Source organism: Onychostoma macrolepis, chromosome 01, assembly GCF_012432095.1.
Source record: "Onychostoma macrolepis isolate SWU-2019 chromosome 01, ASM1243209v1, whole genome shotgun sequence".
NCBI lineage: Eukaryota > Metazoa > Chordata > Actinopteri > Cypriniformes > Cyprinidae > Onychostoma > Onychostoma macrolepis.
The window spans coordinates 123,920-147,790 of record NC_081155.1 but is presented as its reverse complement, the minus strand read 5'-3'; the positions used below and the strand labels follow the sequence as shown (position 1 = coordinate 147,790).

The 23,871-nt window shown below is 39.3% G+C and overlaps 1 protein-coding gene across 1 annotated transcript in view; it reads right to left on the bottom strand.

Annotated features, from left to right (window-relative positions):
- Nucleotides 1–14,022: 14,022 nt before the first annotated feature.
- The window catches only part of LOC131524325 (NACHT, LRR and PYD domains-containing protein 12-like), a 31,378-nt gene continuing 21,529 nt past the window's right edge, over nucleotides 14,023–23,871 (bottom strand). Inside the window, 5 exon segments of the mRNA XM_058751392.1 lie at nucleotides 14,023–14,804; nucleotides 18,538–18,584; nucleotides 18,724–18,897; nucleotides 21,615–21,788; nucleotides 21,936–22,109. Coding sequence (XP_058607375.1) covers nucleotides 14,260–14,804; nucleotides 18,538–18,584; nucleotides 18,724–18,897; nucleotides 21,615–21,788; nucleotides 21,936–22,109 — 1,114 coding nt within the window. The 3' untranslated portion in view covers nucleotides 14,023–14,259.

Here is a 23,871-nt window from a genome sequence, read left to right as displayed (position 1 = left end):
TTTCCCTTTGCACCACCAGGTGTAGATTTCACTAATGAGTTTGTATGACTGCATACTGTATACTTCAAAGAATGTCATGCACCATCATTTTGATTAATTTTCGACATTTTGGGGTGTTTTGATGCCATGAGCCAGTTTTGATGACTTTGCAATAATCATAAATATAGACTAATAATTAATTAATGATCAGTTATAATTACAGACTTGTCACAGCACTCATTTGTAAACCATTATTGGATAAAAGTGTCTGCTAAATGATTAAATGTAGGTTAAATGTATAAAATTTAAAAAATGTTAATAACGAAAATTTAGTGCACCTTTCCAATGTTTGTAGGTAAAATACAACAATTCTGACATTGAGTGGATAAATATAGTATCTCGGGACCCCTGCATCTATTTCTTGTTCTGCAGTCTGTGGGTAGCGCAACGTCACCAGACAGATTCAACAACGCGCACAGCTAAATAAAACAGGCTGGGTGCTGATTCAGATTTCTGAAATAAATATTTCTGTGAAACGCGTTAGATTACACAGAAGAAACCCGATCTAGGACCTGTCCCGTACAGCAGCTGAGGACTATTATTATTATTTATTTTTTTTTGATTGTTTTTTTTTTTTTTTTATTATTTTTTTTATTAGAACTACAACAAAGAAAAATATACAATTATATCAAGACATCCAAATAAAAAAATAAAATAAAAAATAAACGTGGGTTTACAACCTACATTACAGATATAAATATACAATTTTACAAAAATACAAAGAAAATAGCAACTAAATGTCAGTAATTCAAAAGACAGCATATATGAGATCACTTTTATATTAATTTCTGCTCTTTAGCAAATACAATGGCATGTTTACATGTTTTACTATCAATAAACTGAAGAGAATCCATATATGAATGTACATCAACCATAAAAACCTCCAAACAAGGTTTAGAATTATTTCTTTTACTTTTATGGATATTAAACTTACCAAATAAAATCATAAGATTCAGCATAAAGTTAACAGATATACTTTTTGATTCAAAATAAAATTTTAACTATAACCAGTTTTCTCAGCGGCAGACCGGCAGACTGATCATAGTCTATGTTTGATCAATTTAGCCTTTTCAAATCATCACGACTTGCCTAAAATAAAATCTATAGATATAGCCTACTGAAACAGTTCAAGCATATAACAATGTTTAAAGGTTAAACCTAGATAAATGTGCGCTGCATCCAATAGTTTGTGCGGAGAGTCGAAGCTAAAGCGCAGGACATGGAGGCACCAGCACAATCAATTTTCAATGGAAACAACTTATGCAGTAATTTTTGCTCATAAAGGTAAGAGTAATACATCATTCGGAACTGTAAAGGGTCTCACAATATCGAAAAAAATATACAAAACGTCGTGCTTTTAAGAAAACAATGATGTGCTTTCTGCCCTCTGGTCTTGAACAGGAGCACGTCACAAAAATAAACCGAAAGTCAGCGAATGCATGCCTCACAGACATGATACATATATCTATAGAAAGCTTTAAAGGGGTGGTTTATTGCAATTTCACTTTTTTAACGTTAGTTAGTGTGTAATGTTGCTGTTTGAGCATAAACAATATCTGCAAAGTTGCAGCGCTGAAAGTTCAATGCAAACAGAGATATCATCTTTTAAAATTCTGCAAGTTTAATGACTACAAAAACGGCTGGTAAGGGACTACAACAAACTACTTCCCGGGTCTGATATGTCACGGACCCAGATAAACCCCGCCCTCGGGAACATGTAAGGAAGGGGGCGAGGCCATGCTGTGCTGCTTTAGAGAAGAGGAAGAGAAAACTAGGGGTGCACGTAAAAATCTATTCATAGAAGACATAATTGCGATTCATATAACGATTCTAATGGATTCACAAGTTTCAAAATCAATGTTCTAAAACAGCGGTTCTTAACACTGTTCCGCGCGTAGCCCTGCTCTGCATCTCTCTTTCTCTCTCTCTCTCTCTCTCTCTCTCTCATTCAGATCGTCAGATCAGCTCCAACAAACTGTTCCAATTATACATTTTCACATAGCAATGAGAAGTGTTATACATGGATGCGTGTGCGGTTGCCGTACTCTATTAAAGCTTTAATCAGAATAAAACCGTATATTAAAAGTTAACATAAGCAGTAGCATAATAACAGCATATCTAAAAGTATGAAACAACAAACAAACAAACATACCATTAAGAGCCGTGCTTGCACAGGTTCTGCGCGATCCTCTTCGCTAATATCCTCTGCGTCTCAATCGGGCTCAAATTGATAAGCAATATAGACGACGCCATTGTTTACAATACAAGCTGAGCACACGCCGCTGAGCTGAGAGGCGGGACATTTAGACGCACGCTCGGCGGTTTAGTGAATCACAACACACTGAGCCAGCTAACCAATCAGAGCCCAGCACGTATTTCATAAAAACAGCAAATAATCGAGGCGTTTGTCAGAGAAGGGACAGAGCGATGTGGAATAAAGGTAAATTATATGAAAAATAATGCGTTTTTAAAAAAACGAAGCATTAACACATGTTAGACTGCACCCCATAAACACAATCAAGCCTAGAAAAAAAACAGTAAACCACCCCTTTAAATTACTACTTAACAAAATAAATCAAATCGATAACAAAATCTCTTTCATTATAATCCGTGAAGATGCACTTCTCTCTAAAGGTGCGTCTATTGAGGAGACGGCAAGTCAGGATCATCATCTTCATCTTTGTGACACTGACACAGAAAACACTTTATTAGTAAATAATTAAAATGTCTCCTTACTATTTCCCCCTGACACATTCATGGTAATTATGTTGGGGCTTTGCGGCAAGCTTCAGCCTATTGCGTGTATTTAAAGCAGAACTCTTCAGCTGTGCTGACGGCTCTCTGCTGCCGCGGGACTCTCGTGTTGTTTCCACCAGCGTGGCAATATTTTTTCATCACTAATTGATGGATGTCTAAAATATAAAAATAAGGAGGAGCCTAAAACAGGCCCGAGGCCCGGCCCGCGTCTGAACTATGATGTGAAAATTGGCCCGATCGAAGCCCGGCCCTAGAGGCGTAAAAAAGTCGGGCCGTTAGGCTGAAATGCAGGGCTCTAGCAGTTATTTGCAAAGAAATGGGCTATCTAATGTGTATTTCATACATGTTTTCAGGCATGAAAAATTATTAAGATCATAAATAATAAGTTTTATTTATATAGCGCCTTTCCAGAGCTCAAGGACACTTTACAATAAACATCAGAAATGGGAGGAAAACATCGAACAATAAACAGAAAGAAAACAACATCAGAAATCCAAAGAGTAATATACAACATAAAACAAAGTAAACAGAGGTTAACTAAGAAAGATAACATTCTGAAAACAAGTGAGTTTTGAGCAGCGATTTAAATTCAGACAGGCTATTGGCAAGACAGAGTGATCTGGGTAGAGAGTTCCATAATTTAGGGGCAACAACACTGAACGATCTGCCCCCCATGGAAGAGAGGCGATATCGAGGGATGGTGAGAAGGCGAGAATCAGAGGACCGCAATGAACGTGGTGGAGAATAGGGGTGGAGCAGATTGCAGAGATAGTAAGGAGCCAGACCATTCAAGGCTTTAAAAGTAAGCAGGATAATTTTAAACTTGATGCGATAGGCCACTGGTAGCCAGTGCAGATCAGCTAGAATAGGGGTGATGTGGGCTGAGCGGCAGTGCGGTGAGAATCTGACGGCTGAGTTTTGAATATACTGTAATCTAGCAATAGTGGTAGCTGGCAAGCCAATGAAGAGGGCATTACAGTAATCGAGGCGAGATGAGACAAAAGCGTGAATGAGAGTTTCTGCATCTTTGGTACTTATGAAAGGACGGAGCTGGACAATTAGGTCGTAAGTGAAAAAATGCCAATTTAGAGAGAGAGTTAATATGATACTGAAATGAAAGAGATGGGTCAAACATAACACCGAGATTTCTGACGATACTAGTTGGAGTGATTAGAGTGCCAGTAATATCACAAGTAAAGTCAGCGGGAACTTTGGTGGTAAGTGCAGGAGTACCAATGATGATGATCTCGGTTTTTCCATATTTAGTTTCAGAAAATTAGAGTTAAGCCAAGTTTTAATATCCTGCACGCAAACAGAAATTTTGTCGATTTGGGTGGATAGGGAAGGCCTGCATGACGTGTAGATTTGGATGTCATCAGCATAAAAATGATAGCTAAAGCCGTGGCTGTAGTATCTGACCCAGTGGTAAAATGTAAATAATAAACAGCAAAGGCCCCAGAACGGAACCCTGGGGGCGCCTTGTTTCAGGGGCAGTAGGGGATCTGAAATCCCGAGCAGAAATGTAAAAGTGTCTATCATATAGATATGAAGAGAACCAGGAAAGAGCAGTACCAGATATACCCACAGCCGAAAGTCGAGAGATGAGTAAATCATGAGAGATAGTGTCAAAGGCAGAACTGAGGTCTAGTAACAGAAGTAACGATAGAGAGCCGGTATCGCAAGAGAGTAATAAATCATTAACTACCTTTACAAGGGCAGTTTCTGTACTATGTTTTGGACGGAAGCCTGACTGAAATGGATCAAAGAAATTATTTGCCACTAGGAAGGACCGAAGCTGGGCTGCTACAGTACTTTCCAGTAATTTAGCAACAAATGGCAAGTTTGAAATGGGACGATAATTGGATAAAACTGACGGATCGAGATTGGGTTTTTTGAGAACCGGGGTAACTGCAGCGATTTTAAGTGACTGAGGAAAAGTAGTAGTGACAAGCGAAGCATTTATGAAATGAGAGATAGGTGCAGAAATTACCGAATGACACTGTTTTAAGAGAGAAGTAGGAGCTGGGTCTAGTCGACAGGTAGAGGAGTTGGATTTGAAATAAGCTCAGAGACAGAGGAAGGATTAGTAAGAGAGAAGTAGGATAGGGAATGACCAGAGGATTAGGCTCAAAGTTAAAGTTGATAGTGCTGTTCGAAAAGCCCTGGTGGACGGCAGCCGTCTTGTCTAGAAGATGATTTAGAAAGGAGTAGCAGAATTCAGCTGAACCTGCAGTATCATTAGGTGGGAGTTTGGTAAGTTTATTTACTGTGTCGAATAGTGCTTTTGGTCTGTTACTAGCTTTATTAATCATGGCAGAAACAAAACTAGAGCGTGCTAAGTGTAAGGCAGATTTGTAATTTTGAGATGTTCAAGAAAGGCTTGGTGATGAACAGTGAGGCCAGTTTTCCTATAGAGGCGTTCAAGCCGTCGACCGGAGCTCTTGAGGATGTGAAGGTCGGGGTAAACCAGGAGAAGTATGAGTAGAAGGAACAGTTCTAGTCTTAACAGGAGCATGTACAGACAAAATATCAGATAATATGGAGTTAAAATTTGAAAGAATCAGTGAAGGAGAAGATAAATCAAAAACATCAGAAAGATTAGAGGAAGCAATAGAGGAACAAAATGATGTGACGTCAACATTATTACAATTACGGTAGGATATAACAGTCTTTGCAGATTTATCATGTATAGGCAAACTAAAGTGAAAGTCTATGAGTTTATGATCAGAGATACCAGTATCAGAGGAAGAGATGGAACAAATACCAACACCTGAGGTACAGATCAAATCAAGGATATGACCATGAGAATGAGTAGGAAAATTAACATGCTGAGACAAACTAAAACAATCAAAAACAGACAGTAGTTGAGTGGTGTTAGAGCAAACAACATCAACATGTATATTAAAGTCACCAAGCAGGAGAACAGGAGAAGACATGGAGCAGGCAAGGGTTAACAGTTCACTAAGTTGGGAAAAAAAGTTTGAAAATGCTTTGGGAGGACGATAGAGTAGAATGATAGTAAGAGAGTCAGCCTTCAGAACCATATATTCAAATGTATCGGTGTCGTGGAAGTCGAGTTGTGTGATACGGAGATTATCACGGTAGATGACAGCGAGACCACCCCCTTTACCATGCAGTCGTGGCCTGGACAACTGCTTATATCCATATGGCGTGAGTATGTTTAACTGCAGGAAGTCATCAGGAACTTGCCAAGTTTCCGTGAGAAACAAAAAGTCAAGCTTATTGTCAGTTATGAGTTCGTTGAGGTAAGGGGCTTTATCCGAGATGGACCGACAGTTCAAAAGAGCAGCATGACAGTACGAGGCAGATGAATTTGACGACGATGTTAGCTGACAGTTGTTACCAGTGAGATGAATTAGAGAGCGATGTGATGAGCTGTTAGTAGGGGATGCACTTCGTTTGGATGATTTCCGACGGTCAGACCAGATGCATGGAAGAGCATCAGGCTTAGGCGAGAGCTATGCATGAAGATACGTGGGGAGCGATGTAAATATCGAGGACGTCGGAGAATCCTAACCGCCGACAGTAGTCATTCATCGCCGGGTCGAGGCGCGAGCGACAGTTCAGAGTTTTTAACTGAGACGATGTATATTCAAACTCCATTATAGGCAAAAGGAAAGAGACAAAGCAAAAAAGGAAAGCTATTGCCCGAGGCATTATGGTACTATTGCCAACCAGAGTGAAAGCCACGTTAGCCAAGCCCGAACGTCACATCACAGAAACTGCAAACTAAATGGGAAGCAGCACACCCAAATAGCGAGCAGTAGTAACTTATACAGCACAACAGACAGAGCGAGCGGTAACTCAGACATTCACACGTAAGTATGACATTAAAACAATACTTGCCCATTTTGATCGATTGTGAACAAAATGTAGTAGGGTGACAATGATGTCGCTGATTAGAATTTGCAAAAAAGAACTTTATTGCACATATCATTAGAAATTTATTGAATGCTGAAATGTGTGAATATAAAACCAACTTTACCCAAGTCAGCTCGAGCTCGACAGATAAAAGAGACCGAGATACACCCTCTAAACCTCCAAGGACCATAAAAAAGCAGAGGAAGGCCATGGACTTGCCATCACGGAGCAGTGTCACCGAGGTGGGTTAAACACTACAATGCTAGTCTGGACATAGGTCCACTGCTTTTATTTGTTTGAAAATCTACAAAATTTAAAATCAGCATTTGTGTTCTGTCACTTTTTTTCCTCTGAGAATGATAAAGAGACATGTAGGCTAGGCACGTTTAAATCTGCGATGAAAAACATGGCAGGCCTTGTTATTTTCCATTGCTTGTCTTTTGGAGAGACAGAGGGAGGTGGTAGAACATATACCTGTTGAAGAGAAGAGGGGGAGGGGGAGGAATCCAGGAAGGGACAATTAGCTACCTGCTGAGACCATAGTCTATGAGGCGCCACGTAGGATTTAAATCAAACTTCGCTTATCAATACATACATAAAACACATGCATATACACCTATAAATTACTCACATATACATGTATGCTATTGGATGTTCAATATATATATATGAAATACACGTGCACACTAATATGAAATCCATACCAATACATATTTTGTTAGTAATGAATTGTGAATAACTTGCGTATACATATAAACTTGACGCATGCATACACCTATAGACACTCGCTTATATGTATAAACTCGATCCATGCATATACTCCCACAACAACACACGCACATACATATAAATTCACTGCATGCACACACACCTATACATACTCGCATATACATATAAACTTGATCCATGCATGATATACACCTATAAACACTCGCACATACATATAAACTCGATGCGCGCACACACCCATAAAACACTTGCGCAAACATACAAAATAAAATTCACAAACGTATACAATTCCGATAAGAAAGACGCATGCTTTGGTTGTGTATATACGTATATGCGATTTCATATGTGGATGTGCGTGAACTTTTCAGTGCAAACGGAAGGCATTTCAGTGTAAAAGGAAGCAGCGGCACTTCCAGCGGCATCTCCAGATGCCGGGACATTTGAAAATGCTTAACATGGCTTAATGCATTAAAACAGTGTTTTTAAAAGACCAAACTCAATAAACACATTATTAATAAAGCATACAATGTACACTGTAAAAAATGACCGTGATTTTAACAGTAAACAACTGTGAAAAAGCTACGGTAAAAACCTGTTAAATGGTTAATCAGAATCAGAATCAGAATTAGCTTTATTCGCCAGGTGTGCGCAAACACACGAGGAATTTGTTGTGGTTTTAAGGTGCTCCTGGTACATACATACATACAAACACATCTGACATGAGAACAGAAAAAACATTTAAATAGTAAGACTTAACAATGGATAATAATCATAATAATAATAAGTATGAATCTGGAACAGTAGATTTATGTACAGATTTGTGCATTATTTACTCTATATACAGCTGTATAAATAAACAGATATGTATGTGTATTTACATAATACTTGAGAAAGAGCCAATAATTAAAGATGGAGAATGAATTACAGAATGAATTACAGAACACCGGTAATGATTCATGTGTTAGCTGTTTAGGCTGGAGATGGCATGGGGGAAAAAACTGTTTTTATGCCTAGATGTTCTAGTGCACAGAGATCTGTAGCGTCTGGCTGAAGGAGAAGTGCAAACAAGTTGTGTCCGGGGTGAGAGGGGTCTTTGATGATGTTACCTGCCCGTTTCTTCACTCTGGAGTTGTACAAGTCCTGAAGGCTGGGCAGGTGCACACCAATGATCTTTTCTGCTGTCCTAACAGTCCGTTGAAGTCTTCTTAAATCTGATTTGCTGGCTGACCCAAACCAGACAGTTATGGAGGAGCACAGAACCGACTCAATAACAGCTGAATAAAACTGTTTCAGCAGCTCCTGTGGCAGGGTGAACTTTTCAGCTGACGAAGGAAGTACAACCTCTGCTGGGCCTTTTTCACGATGGAGTCAATGTGATTGTCCCACTTCAGGTCCTGAGAGATGGTGGTGCCCAGGAACCTGAATGACTCCACTGCAGCCACAGTGCTGTTCATGATGGTGAGTGGGGGGAGAGGAGGGGGGTTTCTCCTGAAGTCCACTATCATCTCCACAGTTTTGAGCGTGTTCAGCTCCAGGTTGTTGTGACTGCACCAGACAGCCAGCTGCTCAACCTCTTGTCTGTAAGCAGACTCGTCGCCGTCCTGGATGAGGCCGATGACTGTGGTGTCATCTGCAAACTTCAGGAGTTTGACAGAGGGGTCTTTAGAGGTGCAGTCATTTGTGTAGAGGAGAAGAGTAGTGGGAGAGAACGCAGCCCTGAGGAGCTCCAGTGCTGATGGTGCGGGTGCTGGATGTGTGTTTTCCCAGCCTCACTAGCTGCTGCCTGTCTGTCAGGAAGCTGGTGATCCACTGACAGATGGAGGTGGGTACAGAGAGCTGTGTCAGTTTGTTCTGAAGGGTGTCCGGGATGATGGTGTTGAAAGCAGAGCTGAAGTCCACAAACAAGATCCTTGCATAAGTCCCTGGTTTGTCCAGATGTTGCAGGATGTAGTGCAGTCCCATATTAACTGCATCATCCACAGATCTGTTTGCTCGGTAAGCAAACTGTAGGGGTCCAGCAAGGGTCCAGTAATGTCCTTCAGGTGGGCCAACACCAGTCTCTCAAATGACTTCATGACCACAGGCGTTAAAGCAACAGGTCTGTAGTCATTAAGTCCTGTGATTTTGGTTTCTTGGGTACAGGGATGATGGTGGAACATTTGAAGCAGGAGGGACTTCACACAGCTCTAGTGATCTGTTGAAGATCAATGTGAAGATGGATGATAGCTGGACAGCACAGGCTTTGAGGAAGGCTGGAGAGACACCGTCTGGGCCTTTGGCTTTCCTTATCTTCTGCTTTCTGAAGACTTTGCATACATCATCTTCACAGATCTTGAGTACAGGCTGAGAAACAGTAGGGGGAAGGGAGGGGGAGGGTGTGGATGGCTGTGCTGTGAGACGGTTGGAGCGGGTGTGGGGTGTCAGACCAGTCTTTTCAAGCCTGTAGTAGAACTCGTCCAGGTCTTCAGCCAGTTGTTGATTGGCCTCAGTGCTGGGGGATGGGGTCTTGTAGCTGGTGATGGCTTTCAGGCCTTTCCACACTGATGTAGAGTCATTGCTTGAAAGCTGTTTTTAGCTTTCCAGAGTAGTTTAATTTTGCTACTCTTATTTCCCTATTCAGTGTGTATTTGGCCTGTTTGTACAAGGCTTTGTCCCCACTCCTGTAGGCGTCCTCTTTGGCCTGGCGGCTGTTTGAGTTTTGCACTGAACCAAGGTTTGTCATTGTTAAATGTTAAATAAGTCTTGGTGGGTACACACATGTCCTCACAGAAACTGATGTAGGACGTCACGGTGTCAGTAAGCTCGTCCAGATCAGTAGCTGCAGCCTCAAAAACACTCCAATCAGTAAGTTCGAAGCAGGCCTGTAAAACCTGCTCTGCTTCAGAAGTCCATCTCTTTACAGTTTTTACTACAGGCTTAGCAGATTTGAGTTTCTGCCTGTAGGCTGGTAGGAGATGAACCAAACAGTGATCAGAGAGTCCCAGCGCTGCACGGGGAACAGAGTGATATGCATCCTTTAAGACAGTGTAGCAGTGGTCCAGTACATTTCTGTCTCTGGTGGGGCATGTGATGTGCTGTCTATATTTAGGCAGTTCACGGGTGAGATTAGCTTTATTAAAATCACTGAGAATGATGATGAAAGAGTCCGGATAACGCTGCTCTGTGTGTGTGATTTGATCAGCCAGCAGTTCTAGCGCCGCGCTCACGCGCGCGTCAGGAGCAATGTACACACTCACCAGAATAAACGAGGAAAACTCCCGCGGTGAATAAAAAGGCTTGCAGTTAATAAAGAGAGCTTCCAAATTTGGGCAGCACATCTTCTTTAAAACTGTCACGTCTGTACACCAGCCTTCATTGATATAAAAACATAATCCACCGCCTCTCGTTTTCCCCGAGGACTCGGTGACGCGGTCTGCTCTGAACAGCTGGAAGCCCGTTAGATGAAGCGTGCTGTCCGGAATGGCTCCGTTCAGCCAGGTTTCCGTGAAGCAAAGCGCTGCGGAGTTTAAAAAGTCCTTGTTTGTGCGGGTGAGGAGTCGTAGTTCATCTGATTTGTTGCCAGGAGCAGAGATTCGTCAGATGAATGCTCGGCAGCGGAGTCCTAAACCCTCGCTGTCGAATTTCACGCGCGCGCTTCCCTCGCTTGCGTCGCCTGGAGCGCTTGTATAGGAACGCAGCTCCTCCGATTAAAATGTCCAGTAAAAGGTCTGAATGCTCAAATGTAGGCAGAAAGTTATTTGGTGTGCCGTTTCTGATGTCCAGGAGTTCGTTTCTAATAAAGCTGATCGGGAAAAAGTTGCTTAAGACAGGACAAACAAACAAAAAAAGAACAAGTACCAAGCAGCGACAAACCATGGCTGCCAGATGGCATTAACGGTAAGTTCCCCTAATATATACGGTGAAAAACTGTAATAGACATTTCAGACAATTTTATGGTGAAATACCGCTTTTGGAAGTGAAAAAGAATGTAAAATTTACAGGGAAAAACCATAAATTGACGTTCCCAGAATTCCCTGCATTGCATTTCAAATTTTGTTTGAATTTGATGTTTTTTCTTTGAAATAACTAGGTTTCTTAGTTTTTTCTTATCAGTTACGTTTATTAGGGTTGTATGTTACATCTAATGTTGTTAAATTAATGTTTATTGCATATTTCAGTTTAATGAGTCTCATCATGATGGTGTTTAGTGTTTGTGTGAATGGCACTGTGCACCTTCTATATATGTTATTACTTCAGATCTGCTTGTGATGGACTTTGGTTCATCATGTGACTTTCTCATCACCACCTGCATTTGGTGGCTATCAGTGTAATACAAAGATACAACACAGATTTCGGTATATTAACATTATATCAGTTAATGAAATTACGGTATTTAACTGTAAATTTAAGTTAAAACCGTAAAACCTAAAATGTTGCTACCGTATATTTTACGGTAGAATTCTGGCAACCACAGCTGGCAGTTTTTTACCGTAAATTTTACAGAATTTTTTACAGTGTAGACAAGCAGATAAGTCCAGGAATAAGAACGTAATGCGTTTAATTACGCCGTAAAGCCTTTTCCTCCCATAATACACTTAACCGTTTAACCGTGCATTCACACCGTCGCCGGCGAGAGCGTCAAAATTCGCTCTGGCCGCCCTGCCAACGACGTAACAATATTTCAAAAGACAGCTATTCTATGCAATTCCAGTGGCGTAAGCGGTAAAGCGTGTACCACAGTGTTTTTTGACGCTCGAGACCCAAGTTCGCGTCCGCCTTTTACCAAAATCATTCTTCTCCCTTTTCACATCTCTTATTACATCGGAAAGGCATTTGTTTTCAATAAAAATAAAAATGAAGGAAATAATCAAAAAGTTTAAATAAAGTATCGGGTAAGGTTAGGTGTATCTGAGCTGCAGGTATGCTCAGATGCTTTGTTTACTTTGCTGTGTCTCGGTAGTGCAGCAGGCGCGAGTAACTAGTGAAAACACGGAATGGAGTTTCATTTATATGGACTCTGAATGAGCCAAGTGCAATAGATTTGAGGAAGCAGCAGCGTTCAAGGCTGTAGCTAAATGAAGTTTAATCTATTAGGGCATTCGTCATGTCACGTGGAATGGATTTGACTGACGGCGCTCTGAAAAGTGCACAGACATATTCGCTGAATTAGAGACGGTAAAAGTGGGTGGGACCAATATCGGTCTTCAAAAGTGGGTGGTTCCGACGCCCATAAACACACTATTAATAAAATCAAACTATGTACTATGTTATTGCGTTTGGTATTTTAAAAACACTGTTTTAATGCATTAAGCCACTTTACGCGTTTTAAAATGGAGATTTGCCTAGTGGGCAAACTGACTGAATATATTTGAATATATTTTGCCAATATCTCACCTTAGACAATACTTCCAATATTTCCCTTACTGTACGTACAGTACACAATAATTTTACATGAAAAATTGGACTTACATTTATTATTTAAATAATTGTGTACTGTACATCTATGAAGGGATGTATTGGCAAATACAGCGAATTTATATGTATGTGCGTGTGTTGTGGGAGTATATGCATGGATCGAGTTTATATGTATACGCAAGTTATTCACAAGTGTATATGCATTCATTACTAACATAATATGTATTGGTATGGATTTCATATTAGTGTGCACGTGTATTTCATATATATATTTTGAACATCCAATAGTTTACATGTATATGTGAGTAATTTATAGGTGTATATGCACGTGTTTTATGTATGTATTGATAAGCGAAGTTTGATTTAAATCCTACGTGGCATAATAATCAATTAGGAGACTCATTAACATTCATTTTCTGCAGAGGGTACTACAAAGCACAGCTTTATCAGGCTAGTGTTTTACGTTTTTGCAAAGACATTTTCACCTATGATCTGTGTTTATTGGTGTTTTTAGGTCATCATTAATTACGAAAGCAAGGACAAACGCATCATTTGCCAATCAGATGTTGCTGGCATTGTAGAAAACTTGGCCAAAAGAAACTTTAGCAGAGCTGGCAAACTTATATCTCGACACAGAGTTAATGCAGGACTTAAAATCCAGTGTTTGGGATATTGTGGAGGATGAATGTAAGAAGCTGTGTAACCCCCAACATCACTTCATGCTGCGGAGGGCAAGTGCTCATGACTTACAAACATTCTCTTTCACGGAGTCGTTGGAAGATCTGAAGAGACTCCCCATTTATATTCAGTGTGTTATTTAAACCCAAGTTTTGTTTGTGCTGTTGTGTGACTGGCACGTTGTGTATCGGTGGCTTTGTTTGTGCTCAATCTAGAGTCTATCTGGGAACTAAAAACTAAAATATATACATATTTTGACTTGACAAATTTTGTCTTGTCTGGCGCCCGAAAAAGAAAATTTAAACGTATTTAAGTTTAACCAACTCAAAATAATAATTTGGGGGCTTGCCTTCCTGCAGTCTGTGTTCTTCTGACTTCAGTTTTGTAGTAAGTAATGAATATGATTAAATCAGCGCAGACAGAAAAATAAAGCAGACGATCAGGAGACGGATTCATTCTGAGTTTCATTCTGCTGATCTCAATCACATTCATCATTATTCATACTGTCATCAGTTCACATCAGATTCAAAAACCACTTCATCATTAAATCAGTCACTAATACACTTTTATTACATTTGATCATCAGTTTACAATAGAAATATTAAAGCAAACTTATTCATCTGTTTAAGATTCAGAACAGTATGTGTGTCTGATCTAGATTTATAACTTCTAGATTAAGAATGAAAAACTATTTAATTATGAATGAATACAAATGTAATGATGTGAGATTTGATGAGTTTGTGTGCATGTGAACATCAGAAAGATTTACAGAGAGTCTCTCTATCGTTTAATATCACACAGAAACACTGAGCAACCAGAATAATCAACCCTGAATCCAGCGTAGAGGGGTTCAGTGAATGTGGTGTTGAATGTGTGTAAGCGTGTTAGTGTGTGTGTGTCAGAGACGCTGTAGAAGGACAGAGAGCCGGCCGACACGTCCACATACACTCCTGCTCTATTAGAGAATGAACGGTCAGCACGTATATCAGTTCTGTTATTATTGTGCCAGACAGAGAATCTGTTACCAGAGTAGATCAGACTCCAGGATTTGTCATTGAATCCAAACTCACAGTCTTCTCTCCCTCCTTTCCTGCTGATTCCTTTATATGACACTGATATATCAGCATAATCTCTGCTCCATTCAGTCTCCCAGTAACAGCGTCCAGTCAGACTCTCAACACACAGAACCTGCTCATGCTCATCAAATCTCTCTGGATGATCAGGATACGGCTGACGATATCTCACGCATGTGATGCTCTTGTTCTCATCAGACAGAATGAGTTCAGTGTGTGCTGTGTTTGGATCCAGTGTGAGTTCACAGGCATCTGAACACAAGAAGAGAGAAACATCAAGAACAACACAACAGTGAAGATGTCTGTGTGTGTTTACAGCTAAAGTCCAGACTGTCCTCACTCTTCTCAAATGTGTTCACTAATATAGTGAAAGCTGTTGAAGAGCGACTAATGATTCAGATCTCACTAGCAGTGCTGGTCCTAGACTTCTGGAGCCCAAACAAAACTCTGTGAAAAACCCTGTCAGGCCTAAAACAGTGCAGACTAGTGTTGTGTAAAGCAGCGGTTGTGGGTTTATCATGAATACAAGTCAAGTCAGCTTTATTTCTATAACGCTTTCTACAGTACAGATTGTTTCAAAGCAGTAACAGATTGAGACTGTGCTGTAAAGCAGCTCTAACAAGCCAATAGTGTGATTCTAGAGCTCGAGTCAGTTCAGTGTTGATTCAGTTCAGTTCAGTAAGTGTAAAGTTCATCAGTTGTGCAGACAGACTGTATATACAGTGTATTTGTGCTCATACACACACTCCACTGAACACACACACATTTTGTGGACCTCCACTGGAAAGGAAATCTAGAGACTGGACGTCTATATATATTGTGTTAATATGTATTTCTATTGTAGTGTAATTGAATACTCCTGCTTTAGACTGATGGTGATTGTTGTTAAAGCTGACAGGAGTCACACACAGCTTCAGGACTGAACAGAAATATCTTAATTTCTTACACATTAATATACATCAGTGACGGCTGCTGGAACATTTTCTAGACAGGACTGAACCACATCCAACTATTTTAGCAAACATTTGAAATTATTTAATGCTAAAAAGTTAAAGAAAAAGTTAACCAAAGATGGAATATATAAAAAAAAAAACTTGAAACATATTTTAAATAAATATTATTGATTAATCATTGTTTGGTCAAGTTCAGGATTAAGTTTGAGGATTTTTCAGGGTAAACTAAAATACTTCATTTTCATAATTCATAATTTATTAATTTATATATAATTTAAAATTTAATGGAACCCATAAAATAACGGAAAAGAGAATTTGGTAAAGATAAAACTGTAAAACTCAATGAATTAGACAGGCTTTTGATTAATAAAATTTGATTTAACCATTAAAACAGGGTATAGAAAAATGAAAATGGAATTAATTTGGAAATAAAACGGATTTTATAGGGCCCTATAATTAATTATATATATATATATATATATATATATATATATTTGTGTGTGGTAATAAAATAGATGTAAGTGAACAATAGCCTTTAAAATTACTTAAAATACCTATATAATAGCAATAATGCAATAGTAATTACTTTAAATAAAGTATCAAAAGCAAGAAATCATATGGTTTTATTGAACAAAACTGTTAAAATACAATGTATTATAAACAATAGAGCTAATGTAGATTACACATTACAACACAGGCCTGTTTGTTGTTTTTGTTCAGATCAATATGAAAATCCACCCATGATTTTACACAGCAAACACGCAGAGCTGTAAATTTGAAAAAAACAAACAAAAAAAAAAAACATTTAAAGGCTGAAATGTGATTTTTATCATTTTAGATATATATATATATATATAATATTATAATATATAATATTTATTTATTTATTTTATTATTTTTTGTGAAAACCTGTATCTGAGCTGTAAATCATGATATCGGTTTAATATGTTACTAGACATTGCTCTATCCGCTCGTACCATATAAACTTAATTTCTGCAGTTCTTAAAAAACCCAGTGGAGGGGTGTAGCATGGGTCAAAGAAGAACACGGGACACTCTGACCAGGAGCGGTTCTAGACCCTTTTCAGATTGTCATTTACTTTTTTTGTTTGTTCAGTTTGAACACAGAAAATGGGTTGAAGATCTTATTTTTGAACTCTCAAGTGCACCAGATTAATGCATTTAAATTTAAAATGTATAACATTTTCTCCCGGGGGCCATGCCCCCAGACCCCCCTACAGGGAAGCAGGACCACCCACCACTGCCTCACTACATCTTACATGAGTATGATGTGAGCCTCCAATCATGTCCATTTGCCCTGATGTTTTGGTCACAGCCCCAGATGTTTTCAAATCCTAGAAGCGCAGTGAATGCTGAGATAATTTACTAAATAAGACACTGCTAACTAGTTAAAAAAGACATTATAGACCTTATTAAGCTGATAGAAAAACAATGAGAGTCTATGAGATGAGCTCAGTGATACAGTCAAACAACAATCTATGTGTGTGTGTGTGTGTGTGTGTGCGTGTGTGTGCGTGCGTGCGTGCATGTCTGCAGGGGCGGACTTAGTGATTTGGGGGCCCTAAGCAAATTTCAGGTACGGGGCCCCAACAAAATAACTATAATGCTCTTTTACGCGTAACCCTTATTTTGCTCGCTAGCTCTAGCTATAGCTGTTAATGATTTGGTTAATGTTATTTTCTTTTATACTGTTTACTTAAATCATTTAAGGAATATGAAAAAATTAGAAAATTAATTACGTTGTCTATTTTGAATGTGTACTATGTTTAATTGTTGGATTTTTGGGTTTTTATTTGTTTATATGTCTTGTGGTAGTAAATTCTTTTATTTTGATATTCATATATTGTGGCGTGATCAAAACATTTTAGTACGGAGTGCAGATAACACGCACATGGTCGATTCACTCAAAGGTTTACGGTTAAAGAGAACTTCAAAGATTTAGCTCCTGGTTTAAATGGAGAATAAGCTCTTAGGGTGATTTGTGATGTCTTATGGCATTTGACGGTGATTACTGCAAATCTACGGTGACGGACCTTTAAAAAAAGCTCATTATGAATCATCAGTTGAAGAGTCCAACATTTCTTAAGCCAGGGTGCTACAATAGCTATTATTTATTTTAACTATTACCCCTTCACAACTTAAGTAGCCTAAATAATTAGTCAACCTGATGCTGTTCTAAAGCCATATTAAGCTACCTTATTTTTTTCTGATTATTTTCTGAAAAAAAAAGACATTATATATTTTTTTAAATGCTTGCACTTTGAGTTGTAAACTTCTTCAATCTTTTTCCAAAAAGGATTAAAATGTCATAAAAATTATCCCATGCAATTTGTTCCATATTCCAAGTGTTCTTAAGGCATATGATCGGGTTTGCCGAGAAACAAATCGAAAATATAATCTATTAAACGATAATCTCCAGTCATTGCATTCATGCATTTATACGAGTTTCAAGTTCATAGTTAATTTGCATTTATTGTTTGCGCTGGCGCGCCTAGGAAAAGCACACAAGAGAGTCATTTTGAAACATCAATACAAATAAAATTATGACTTGAAACACAATTTATTTACTGAGGTGAATATAACTGTTCTGAAATGACCGTAGAATGCGCACAAAGAGTGCTCCGTCTATAATCACTAAAAGCTGTCACTCACTTCAGTTCATCGCGATCTCACGATGTTCCGTTAATAAGCTCTCTGCACAATGAATCTCTTATTTACATCTTATCTACACGTTGTTATAATGAGAGGATTCACAAGCTTGCAGAACTCCGCACCTGACAAAAACTTGCCGTTTTGAGTGGTGAGTGAACATTTGATGCTCTCCATAACACAAATACATACTGGTGCATTTGCCAAATATGTTACGCAAATATCAGACGGGGCCCCCTGATTCCCCGGGGCCCTAAGTGGCCGCTTACCTCGCCTATTGGTTAAGTCCGCCCCTGCGTGTCTGTGAGACATTGTGTGTGTGTGTGTGTGTGTGTGTGTGTGTGCGCGCGTTTATATTCCTACACTTTCGCAGTCCTGCTGTCATCATGATCTGTCCTCCATGATCCACACTATAAACACACAAACACATATTAATGTAGATCTGCATCATTCACACACACACACACACACACACACACACACACACACACACACACACATACATACACACATACACACTCGGTATGTCAGTATTAGTGTTTGACATACTTGAGTATCTGCAGTTTATAGTTTGGATCCTTCAGTTTGTGTTTGAGCAGCTGGACTCCTGAATCTCCTGGGTGATTGTAGCTCAGATCCAGCTCTCTCAGGTGTGAGGGGTTTGAACTCAGAGCTGAAGACAAATAACCACAGCCTTCCTCTGACACCATACAGCCAGACAACCTACAGACACACACAGACATATCATCTACAGACACACAGATCATCTACAGACACACACAGACAGATCATCTACAGACACACAGACAGATCATCTATAGACACACACAGACAGATCATCTACAGACACACAGATCATCTACACACACACACACACACACACACACAGTCAGATCATCTACAGACACACAGTCAGATCATCTACGATCAAAACAAAACAAAAATATTGAAATTCAAAGTACTTATTGATAAAATGCCAATTCAAAAAGGTGGGTTTTCAACATGGATTTAAGAACAGATAGTGAAGGTGCAGATCTAATACAGAGGGGCAGAGCATTCCACAATCTTGGTGCAGCAACTGAGAAAGCGCGGTCACCCCTGCATTTCAACTTCGACTTTGGGACGCATAATAATCTCTGGTTGGACGACCGGAGAGACAAAAGGGGGTGATGTACAATCAATAATTCTGATAGATAGGCAGGGGCCAAACCGTTTAGTGATTTAAACACTAAAAGAAGAATTTTAAAATTGACTCTATAGCGCACTGGCAACCAGTGCAGAGAATGTAAAACTGGTGTAACATGATCCCATTTTTTGGTACTCGTTAAAAGCCTAGCGGCTGCATTTTGAACTAACTGCAGATCATCTACAGACACACACACACACACACACACACACACAGTCAGATCATCTACAGACACACAGTCAGATCATCTACAGACACACAGATCATCTACACACACACACACACACACACACACACACACACACACACACACACACACACACACACAGTCATCTACAGACACACACAGATCATCTACAGACACACACTGTCAGATCATCTACAGACACACACACAGACAGATCATCTACAGACACACACACACACACACACACACACACACACACACACACACAGATCATCTACAGACACACAGACCATCTACACACACACACACACACACACACACACACAGTCAGATCATCTACAGACACACACAGACAGATCATCTATACACACACACACACACACACACACACACACACACACACAGACAGATCATCTACAGACACACAGACAGATCATCTACACACACACGTTTGTTTTAGTGGTTTACGGGGACTCTCCATAGGCGTAATGGTTTTTATACTGTACAAACTGTATGTGCTATTGTCCTACACCAACCCTACACCTAAACCTACCCCTTACAGGAAACTGTGTGCATTTTTAGATTAAAAAAAACAAATCACCATTTAGTATGTTTTCTAAGCCTTTTGATTTAAGAGGACATAGGCAGTGTCCTCATAAACCACCTTCAAATTGTAATACCTCTGTCACACCCATGTTATTATACAAATTTTGTTCCCGTAAACCAAAAAAAACAGTACACACACACACACACACACACACACACACACACACACACACAGTCAGATCATCTACAGACACACAGTCAGATCATCTGCACACACACACACACAGTCAGATCATCTACAGACACACAGATCATCTACACACACACACACACACACACACAGTCATCTACAGACACACACAGATCATCTACAGACACACACACAGACAGATCATCTACAAACACACACAGACAGATCATCTACAGACACACACAGACAGATCATCTACAGACACACACACACACACACACACACACACACAGTCAGATCATCTACAGACACACAGTCAGATCATCTACAGACACACACACACACACACACACACACAGTCATCTACAGACACACACAGATCATCTACAGACACACAGTCAGATCATCTACAGACACACACACAGACAGATCATCTACAGACACACACACACACACACACACACACACAGATCATCTACACACACACACACACACACACACACACACACACACAGTCAGATCATCTACAGACACACAGTCAGATCTACACACACACACACACACACACACACACACACACAGTCATCTACAGACACACACAGATCATCTACAGACACACAGTCAGATCATCTACAGACACACACACAGACAGATCATCTACAGACACACACACACACACACACACAGATCATCTACAGACACACAGACCATCTACACACACACACACACACACACAGATCATCTACAGACACACAGACCATCTACACACACACACACACACACACACACACACAGTCAGATCATCTACACACACACACACACACACACACACACACACACACACACACAGATCATCTACACACACACACACACACACACACACACACACACACACACACACACACACACACACACACACAGACAGATCATCTACACACACACACACACACGTTTGTTTTAGTGGTTTACGGGACTCTCCATAGGCGTAATGGTTTTTATACTGTACAAACTGTATGTGCTATTGTCCTACACCAACCCTACACCTAAACCTACCCCTTACAGGAAACTGTGTGCATTTTTAGATTAAAAAAAACAAATCACCATTTAGTATGTTTTCTAAGCCTTTTGATTTAAGAGGACATAGGCAGTGTCCTCATAAACCACCTTCAAATTGTAATACCTCTGTCACACCCATGTTATTAAACAAATTTTGTTCCGTAAACCACAAAAACCAGTACACACACACACACACACACAGTCAGATCATCTACAGACATGTATCAACATTGTGACCAGCTCACTGTAAATGATCTCTTATATGTTGTTAATACCTCAGTATCTGCAGCTGACAGTTTGGATTCTTCAGTCCATCAGAAATAATCTTTACACCAGAGTCCTGCAGGTCATTGTTACTCAGATCCAGCTCTCTCAGGACACAGTTTGAGGATTGAAGAGCTGAAGACACAATTTCACAATGCTGATCTGAGAGATCACAGCCAGAAAATCTGGAAGAGCGCAGAATACACATCAACAGTCAGATCATCTACACACACACACACACACACACACACACACACAGTCAGATCATCTACAGACACACATCAACATTGTGACCAGTTGACTGTAAATTATCTCTTATATGTTGTTAATACCTCAGTATCTGCAGCTGACAGTTTGGATTCTTCAGTCCATCAGAAATAAACTTTACACCAGAGTCCTGCAGGTCATTGCGACTCAGATCCAGCTCTCTCAGGACACAGTTTGAGGATTGAAGAGCTGAAGACACAATTTCACAATGCTGATCTGAGAGATTACAGCCAGAAAATCTGGAAGAGTTTAAATACATTTTAAGAATTAACATAAAAAGATCATCTACAGACACACAGATTAAATAAAATGTAAGAATTTGCATTAAAAATGTTTATACTTCATTTTCAAAGCCTTCCTTATATGGTATCAGCCCATATATGGTATCTTCTTTACAATGAATACCACTTTTAGTTTTATGATACATAAAGCAGTAAAATTAAGCAAATTTCCGCCTAACGATATTTTTTTTTCCAAATAATGTGTATTTTTTATATTTTTCACAATACAGTCAAGTCATATTTCACAAGAAAGCTCTCATTCTCAGGAATTTGCCTACATAGATTATTTCATTGTGTGACAATCACAGAACAAATTATCTTCAATAGAATTGCGATGTAAAATTTTTTGTTTGGGTCACATTCCTACTCGTACTACTGCTTCAGTCAGCTGCAAACAGCCACAAACTCTATATTATGTTTTAGATTAGGATCTCTTCTTTCAAACGAGACCATTTCATGTTTCTGTGTGCTTGCATCGTTGAGAAATCATTGTTTGTAACAGAACAAAAAACTCACTTTTTGCCAAATGCGCTCTCCAAAACATAAGAGCTCAGGCCAGCTTCTCTTATGTTTTATAACTCTGTGCTGCTCAGTGAGCTGCAGTAGGTCAGATTGTGTCCAGCCCAGCGCCCATTCAGAGGTGTGATATTTGACAGCTCTGGGTCAGCAGAGGGACGGGTCAGCGGATGGGTAGAGAGAGGTTCCAGGACAGCGCTGAAGCTGTGTTGCGCCTGGGATTTGTAGTTTTTATGAATGTTTTGAAAGAGAGAATAGCACTGAAAGGCTGATGCATCGGCGTCACGGATAAATGCGGTCTTTGGTAATGAAAAGAAAAGTTATAGATAATGAAGAACGATCAGTGGCGCCATGGAGATTAGAGGATGCGCGTCTGGTAAGGGTTTATGAGCGCTTTTTTCCCGTTTTGATCGAATCTTGACTTTTGAACGTGAAAGCACAGCTAACAATCAGATGAAGTGTTTATTGATAGTACAATAGTACAGTACAGGATGCATTTTGGTGAATATACAGTAAATATACATGGATTATTACAGTGCTGTGTGGATGAACAGTTATTGTTTGTTTGACGTTCTGAAGATCAGAGAGCAGTAACATGCAGCTGTAGCAGCACGGAGGAGCTGTTTTCTTATTATTGTTTTCTTTCTTACATACTAGACTATACGACTACAAAATCATAGTTGGGTTTTTCCCAAACTATAATTCCTGACTACAGTGTTTGAAATCGTGTAAAACATTTTGAATGTGATAGGCAATTCATTGTGTTTAAATTTCATACGGCGTGATGATGTTTTCATGCTCTATATAAAACAATAAAAGTAATATGAGTGTACATTGTAACATGATGAATGCTACGAATCTAAGTATGTTTAGTACATGTTTATTATTAATAGCCTACTCTGTTCAGAAATAGATTTTAATAACGTGCTAAACAATAATAATTAGTTTCTCAGATATAAGATTTCTTTCTCTTTTTTTATGATAGTCCAAAGCATGTGTGAGTCTATGGCTACAAAACCTATATATATATATATATATATATATATATATATATATATATATACATACAGATGTTCCTGATATTAACATGCTCACAAATGTTTTTTTTTTGGTTGTTTGTATTTTATTGAATCAGATACCAGCACCAGATGTATCCTGATGTCTCTTCAAACCGTTTTCCTCTGAGAGCGCTGTACCAACATCA